The sequence below is a fragment of the Tenrec ecaudatus genome, chromosome 15 (assembly GCF_050624435.1).
Source record: "Tenrec ecaudatus isolate mTenEca1 chromosome 15, mTenEca1.hap1, whole genome shotgun sequence".
NCBI lineage: Eukaryota > Metazoa > Chordata > Mammalia > Afrosoricida > Tenrecidae > Tenrec > Tenrec ecaudatus.
The window spans coordinates 43,317,045-43,325,486 of record NC_134544.1 but is presented as its reverse complement, the minus strand read 5'-3'; the positions used below and the strand labels follow the sequence as shown (position 1 = coordinate 43,325,486).

General features: G+C 41.2%; 1 protein-coding gene across 1 annotated transcript; it reads right to left on the bottom strand.

Moving 5' to 3' along the window:
• Positions 1-6,407: 6,407 nt before the first annotated feature.
• LOC142428139 (large ribosomal subunit protein eL29-like) lies at positions 6,408-6,890 on the bottom strand. The gene has a single exon (XM_075533252.1). It carries the CDS (start codon positions 6,888-6,890, stop codon positions 6,408-6,410), a length of 483 nt encoding a protein of 160 aa, XP_075389367.1.
• Between the last annotated feature and the right edge of the window lie 1,552 nt (positions 6,891-8,442).

Here is an 8,442-nt window from a genome sequence, read left to right as displayed (position 1 = left end):
ATTATTTCAATTTTTTTGTGTGTGGCTATTTTAAAGAAGACTATGATAAATATTCATGGAGGATAAACCTTTGAACACACATCATCATTTCCTTAGGATAGATTCTTGGGAGAGGGATTAGTGGGCCATAGACTGGAAGACATTTTAAGGCTTTGGATATAAAATTTCATTCAAGATAGGAGTTGGACCATTTACACTCTCACTTAGCAATGTTGGTAGTTCCTGAATTACTATGACCTGACCATCCTTGAGTATCATCAATTTTAAAACTATGTTGGTAGGGAAAACTCATGAAGTTAATTATAATTTAGTGTAATACCTGAAAATATTGAACTTACATTTTCTTCTAGTTCATTGTGTGCGTGTGTGTGTGCGTGTGCATGCGTGTGTGTGCGTGTGTGTGTGTGTGTGCGTGTGTGTGTGCGTGCGTGCGTGTGTGTGTGCGTGTGCGTGCGTGTGTGTGCATGTGCGTGTGTATGTGCGTGTGTGTGTGTGTGTGTGCGTGTGTGTGTGCTGCCATTGTGTCCTTCGCTCATTTGTCTTTTGGAGTGTGTGTCTTTTAATAAGAAGAGACCACCTGGTAAGACGTTAATGGTCTATAGATATCAATATTCTTTCTCTACTTTTTATAATAGCCTGGCACTATTTTGTTTTAGGCAGTGGGAAAAAATATGCACAGTCTCTCTCTCACTTGAGTGCTCTTGTTTTTTTGATGTCACAATGAACAACACATGTTTATCCTCAGATCATATATATTTTCAAGCACTTAACACGGTTTCTTGAATTGTTGTGGTGTCGCGTGGTGTAGAAAGATAACCAAGGTGCACCTGGCCAGCGTAAAGTCCACCCTGGATCATTTGCTGATAAAGTGTGACCCTCTTAAATGTCCTTATGGGTCAGAACTTTTCTTAGCTTCGTACCTTCAGGACTTGAAACGAAGGTGACAATATGCTTTTATAAGACTCGTTAAAAATGGTACACAAAGGGATTGAATTTCTTTATAATCTGTCACTGTATATGACTTAACCTCTCCTTTCTGTCAATAATCACAATGACCATTCTAGGTTATCAAACTGGTTTAAAACACACTTATTTTTCAAATGATATATTCCAAGGTATAACACTATCCTGAGGAAGAATTTTCATTTAGCACCCGAACCTTTTAACTTTTAGCAAGCAAAAATGAGTTTCTTATCAAACTGAGTGGACAAGCCCCAAGGAAAATACTACAACAACAAGAATAACAGAAGAATCTTGTACCAACCACTACGTGCTGACCTCCTGGTAAGCCCAAAGCATAACAACTGTGCCACTGGGGCTCCCTGCTTCTGGTTCATTTGCTCTGCTCACTGCTATTGTTTAAATTCTAAAACTCTCATTTTACAGATGAGGGCATGATGAAGTTTACAGAGATATTTTGAAAAGATAAAATGAGTAACTTGTTTCATTCTAAAAGTTCAGGGAACAACATAGGCAAAGCAATTGGAATGGTACAATTCAATGCAATTATATTTTACACTCAAATATTTATTTTCTATATTGTGTCTACAACTGTGCTGAGTATAAACAACAACAAAACAGTCAACCAATGGACACAAACCAATTAAACAATACAGAAACCCAGTGATGTGATAAGCAAAATAATATAGTCAATGTGTTAGTCTGGGTACTTTAGAGAAACAAATCCACCGAAACTCCTATGTATAAGAGAGAGTTTTCTATAAAGGTTAAGTGAACATCAAGAAAACATCCCAACACACTGCTGCCCAAGCCCACAAGTCCAACATTAGCCTATATGTCCGACACCAATCTACAAGGTCCTCCATCTCACAAAGCACACACTATGATGCAGACTGCAGGAGGAAAGGCAAATTAGTGAATGTGTAAGCATCTCAGTGGTGGCAGGGGTCTCCACATGGCTGCCCCAGCACCCAGGGCTGCAGGAGGGTAGGTCCATGCGGCTTCTCCTTGGAGATATCTCACAGGAAGTGAGCCTTGCCAGCTGAAGCAGGGAACTGCTAAGGCAGCTCCACCCTGGTGCGACCATCACAAAGCAAGAGACCCGAGAACTAGAAAGGCAAGGCTCACTGGGCCATTTATCCCTCTGCCCTTCAATTAATTCTACATGTGTTTAACAGCCAAGTTGGCACAATAAACTAACTACTTCAGCCAATAGCCAAAAGGTAGTGCTGACATTAAATGTTACAGGTCATCGGACAGTCAGTGTTAGCTGTGGTTTGAGGAAATGTTAAAGGAAAAGGCAGAAGGGTTGGGGTTGCAAGGTGTATTTGATATGTGACTAGCTGATGGATACTCTCATTAACCATGCTGTATGCTTAAGATGTTGGACGGGGGCAATTGTTTTATTTATGTCTTGACTAATTTTTGTATCTGTGTACATCCCTTTCTCCACTTTCTATAGGGATGTCTAATTTTGATGTTACATTATAAATAGGGATTGAGTTTTACGGCATGTAACAAAACAAACAGAAACAAAGGATAGCTTAAACAAATTATGGGGTGCATTTTGTCTAAAATACGACCATCACTACTACTACCGCTAATATTAATAATAGTGAAAGGACATCCAGTGCTGCTGTGGGAACTCCACATATTAACAGGGACCAAAGTTTCTTCTAAATCGTTGCCTTATCATTTTTATGGTACGGACAAAAAAATCTTGAAAGAAATGCCAGCTGTAACCCAAACCATTTATTCAGGAAGAGGAGGAAAGATGGTAGGTAAAATAGTCAATAGCTAAAACTGTCTCATTCAAAAAAGTGATCCAGAAAGCCTGTCTGTACATTTCTGTTTCTATTTTATTTGCCTGTAACCCATAATCACCTCTGGATATGCAGGCAGCAAGGAACAAAGGTGTTTTAGATGTTGTTTGGCGTCACTGAGTGGGTCCGACGGACAGCGACGTCATGAACAAACACCAACCTGTTCTGTGCCATACTCACAATTTTTCTCATGTCTGAGCTCAGCGTTGCAACTACTGTGTCAACCGATCTCTCTGAGCGCCTTCCTCTTTTCAGAAGCCCTCTATTTCACCAAGCATGCTGTCCTTCCCCAGGGACTGAGCTCTCTGAAGAACATGTCCGAAATACTTGAGACTTTGTCACCCCTGCCCTTAATGAGCACCATGGCTGTACTTCTTCCAAGAAGGATCTATTTGTTCACTTTGAAGTCTATGGTACTTTCAATATTCTTAACCTGCACCATAAATCAAATGCGTCATTTTTTCAGGGTTCCATATTCAATGTCCACCTTCTTTGTGCATATGAGGCAATTGAGAATACTATGGCTTGGATCAGGCATATCATAGTCCTCAAAATAACATGCTTACCTTTCAACACTAAAGAAGTCTCGTGGAGCAGATTTATCTATTTCACTGTGTGGTTGGAGCTCTTGAATGCCGTTCCATAAAGCATTGGTTGTGGATCCAGGCAACACGAAATCCTTGACAATTTCAATCTTTTCTTCATTTACCAAAATGTTACCTATTGGCCCAGTTGTGAAGATTTAGGTTTTATTTACCTTGAATTGTAATCCATGCTGATGACTACAATTCTTGATCTTCACCAGTAAGTGCTTCAGGTCCTCCTCACTTTCTGCAAGCAAGGTTGTGTCATCTGCATGTCACAGGTTGCTAATAAACCTTCCTCCAACCCTAATGCCACTTTCTCTTCATATAATCCAGCTTCTCTGATGATTTGCTCAGCATACAGATTGAATCATTGTGGTGAGACAACACAACTCTGATGCACATCTTTCCTGATCTGAAGCTATACGTTATTCCCTTGTTCTGTTCTCACAACTGTCTCTTGATCTATGCACAGATTCTAGATGAATACAATCAAGAGTTCTGGAATTCCCATTCTTCTCAAGTCTAGTCATAGTTTGTTATGATTCATAAAACTGGACGCCTTTGTATAGTCAATTAAACACAAGTAAACATCTTTCTGGCATTCTCTGCTCTGAGCCAAGATCCATCTGACATCAGCAATGATATCCCTTGTTCTAAGTCTTCTGAATTCAACCCGAACCCTTGGCAGCTACTTGTCAATGTATTGGATGATCTTCAGCAACTGTTGTTGGATAATCTTCAGCAACATTGTACTTGCATGTGATATCAGTGAGAGTATTTTAGATTGAGCGTTCTGTTGGGTCATCTTTCTTTTCAATGACTGACAAACATGGATCGCTTCTAGCCATTGGATGTAGTTGTCTTCTAAATTTCATAACATAGACAGACAAGTGAGTGCTTCCAGTGCCTCATCATCTATTGAAACATTTCAAATGGTATTCCACCAATTTTGGAGTTTTTTTGCTAATATTTCAGTACAACTTGTATTTATTTCTTCAGTTACATTGGTTCTTGCTCATATGTTACGTCTTGAAATTGTTGAATGTTGACTAGTTCTTTTTGGTGTAGTGAGTGTGTATTCTTTCCATCTTCTTTTGAAGCTTCCTGTATCACTCAGTCTTTTGCCCACAGACTCTTTCAACATTGCAACTTAAGCCTTGACTTTTACTTGAGTTCTTTCAATTTAAAATATATCGAGCATGCTTTTTCCTTTTGGTTTTATAACTCTAGGTCTTTGACGTTTTCATTATCATATTTTACTGTCTTCTTGAGCTTCCCTTGGGAATTTTATGTTCAGCTCTTTGACTTCATCATTTCTTCCAGTTGTCTTAACTACTTTTAGATAAACGGCAAGTTTCAAGGTCTCTTTTAACACACACTTGAATCGTTTTTACTTTCATCTCCTTTCAATGACTTGAGCTTTCTTCTTGAATGCTATTCTTGTTGCTATCCCACAGAACATCAGGTCTTCTTTAATTAGTGTTTAATGCATCAAGTTGGCTCTTGAGATGCTCTCAAAATTTTGCTGGGAAATACTCAAGGATATATATCTGTCTCTTATGGTTTTGTTTTAACTTTCTTCAACTTCAACCAGAACTTACATATGAGCAATTGATGGTCTGTTCCACAGTCCTATCCTGGTATTAGCTGCTGATAGTGAGTTTCCTCATCATTTCTTCCCAAAGATAGTCAGTTTGATCTCTGTGTATTAAGTTTGGAAAAGTCTATGTGTATAGTCACTATTTGTGTGATTGAAAATGGTATGTATGCAGGGGCCAGAACAAATCTAGGGATACATATGGTAGCCAACTAAAAAGGAAGGGGGGGCGAGAAAAGAAAGAAGGAAGGAAGGAAGAAATGGGTAATGGGGGAACAGGGCACTAACCTACCCAAGGGATAGTATCACAATTTTTGGAAACACTGTAGTTGTCCATGATATATTTAATATCTTCATCAACACCATAATGCAAAGGGATCAACCCTTCTTTGGTCTTTCTTACTCATTGTCAAGATTTTGCATGCATATGAGGTGACTGAAAATATTTTGTCTAGGGTCAGGCACCCTTTAGTTTTCAAAGGGAACGTTTTGTTTTTTAATATTTTAAATAACTTTCTAGCAGTAGATTTGCCCAAAGTTATACATCATTTGATTTCTTGATGGTTTCCACTATGAGAGTTGACTGTGGATCCAAATAAAGTGAAATTGTTAACAGTTTCAGTCTTTTCTTATGATATTGCTCCTTGGTCCAGTTTGGGGGATTTTGGTTTTCTTTATATGGGTAAACCATACTGAAAGTTGTAGTCCTTGGTCTTCATGACTAAGTGCTGCAAGTCTCTGCTTTCAGTAAGCAAGGTTTTGTCATCTGCATATTGCAGGTTGTTAGTGAATCTTCATTTACGCCTGATGCTTCAATCTTCATAGAGTTCGACCTTTTGGATTATTTGCTCAGCATACAGATTGAACAAGTATAGTGAAATGATACAACCACAACACACCTTTCTTGCTTTAAAAAAATTTTTTTTAACAATTTGGTATCCCCTGGTTCTGTTTAAACAACTGCCTTTTGACCCATATACAGGACTCCTATGAGTGCAGTCATTGCTCTGGAATTCCTATTCTTTACAGTGTGACTTATAATTTATTATGATACACAGTCCAGTGTCTTTGCACACTCAGTACAATGGAGGTAAGCATCTTGGTGGCACTCTCCACATCCAGTCAAGGTCCATCTGACATCAGCAAGGATATCCCTTGCTCTGCGTCCTCTTCTGAATCCAATGGGGAGGTCTCACTATTTCCTGTTGCTGTACTGCCATAATAATCTTTTAATTATAGTCAGAAAAATTTTACTTGACTTTAATATTAACATTGATTAATAATTTTCCATTCTGTTGGAACATATATTAGTTGACTTCTGACCAATTTTTTTTCCAGTGCCACATGGGTTTATTTGTACAACAAACAGCACAAGACACCAGCGCCATGTAGGCAGCAGCCCAGGGCTCATACCAGTCCCTCTCGCCCTCACAGAGAACTCTACTTTGTGGGATCCTGGGAGCCTTTGGGAGCTTGAGCTGGGGCAGGGGCGCCTTTGGGAGCTTTTGCTGGAGTCATGGCCTTGGCTGTAGCATCAGCCTTGCTTTGTGCCTTGGCCTTGGGCCGGCAGAGCCTCAGACCCTTGGCAATATGTGCCCGAGACCGCTTGCCAAGCTTGGGGTGGGCAATGTAGGCCAGTCGGCTGAGCTTGCGGTTGACGCCCATTGGGATCTTGGCCTTGACCTCTGTGGGCTTCACAACATCCTTGATGGCCTCAGCGCGAGCAGCCGCAGCCTTGGCGTTGTTGGCCTGCATTTTCTTCAGGCCCTTCTTGTTGTGCTTCTTGGCGAAGCGCATGTTCCTCAGGAACTTGGGGTCCAACCCCTTAAGAGATTGGTATCGTTTTGACCGGGGTTTTCTGATGCCGTTTCTGTGCCATTTCCGAGATTGGTTGTGCATGGTGTGGTTCTTGGACTTGGCCATGTCTGCACAGACGCCTGCAGCTGCCGGAGCGTCAGGGACAGGAAGAGAGAGAGTGAATTCTGCCCAATTTTCCTGATCGAGTGGCTCTCTATTCCGTTCACTTTATATTGACTACTGGCTCCCTTCACCCACGTTTCTGTTGTTTATCCCCCTGGGCAGGGGCAAATTATGCATCAATCATTGCAATTGGTTCGGTTCCTCCTTTTACCCCTCCTTCCCCCACGCCCCCCTACCTTCTGGGATTGCTACTCCCATTTGAGGGGTTTATCTGACTTGGAATCTGTGTGTCATGAGCATCTGTGCCAGTGTACATGCTCCTGTCTAGCCAGAACTGAAAGGCAGGACTAGGGTCATGATAGTAGGGGGTGAGAAAGCCTCAAGGAACCAGAGTAATATTATGTGTTTCATCAATGTTGTACTGTGCCCTGGTTGCCTCATCCCTTCCTTGTGACCCTTCTGTGAGGGGATGTCCTATTGTCTACTGATGAGTTTGGGGTCTCTGCTCTGAACTCCCTTGTGCCTATTGCCTGATTCTGTTGACACCTCATGATCACACAGGCTGGTGTGCTTCTTCCATGTGGGCTTGTTGCTTCTCTGCTAGATGGCCGCTAGTTTAACTTCAAGCCTCTAAGAGCCCAGACACTATATCTTTTGAGAGAGAGCATTGCACCATCAGCTTTCTTCACCACATTTGCTTATGTACCCATTTTGTCTTCAGTGATTGTGTTGGGAGGGTGAACATTACAGAATTGTAATTACAGGTTGTTAGAATAAAGTGTTTTTGCATTGAGGGAAGGCTTGAGCAGAAGCCCAAAGTCCAGCCACTTCCTCAATGGATGGAAGTCTGTCTACTTCCTCAATATAAATACATGCATAGGTCAATACCTATATTTTTATGAATTAATATAGTTACATTAGTGCACACCTATGTTTATACCTCTATCCATAGTTTTGCTTCCTAGATCTTTCCTCTGTTTCCATTTACCTACCTCCTTTCCCACTATCACGTTCGCCCTTCTGCCTTATGATAATTCCTCTCAGCTATATTGCTGTTGCTCCAGCAGCACTGGGATCTCTACGTCCTCCTCATAGTTGCTGTTGATTCCCTAGTTGTTCCCTTGTCTATGGCATTATTTGCTCACCATTCCTTTCCCCCAAGCCTTCCTCTCCCATGTCCCTTTGTAACCTTCGGTCCAGTTGCTTTCTCCTCTGGCTTGCTTCCCATGTCTATTTCACTTTGCAGCTAAATCTTATCATGCCAAAGTGGGAAATTAAAGTCCTGAGAGTTTGACACCAGTCATGTAATTAAGGGGAACTCTACTTTGAGGAGTCAACTCTTCCCCAGTTGTGTTTGGAATGCCTTGCGATCTGAGAGACTCGTGTCCTGGTACCTTAGCAGACACTATTCAGCTGCTCTTTGTAAGGCTTTTACTGTCCACTGTATTCGAAGCGGATCAGGTCCTTTTTCCTAGATGACCTGAGTATGTAAGCTCTACTGAAAACTATCCTCCTTGGGTGACGCGACTGCTGTTTGAAATGTTTGCGGCATAGC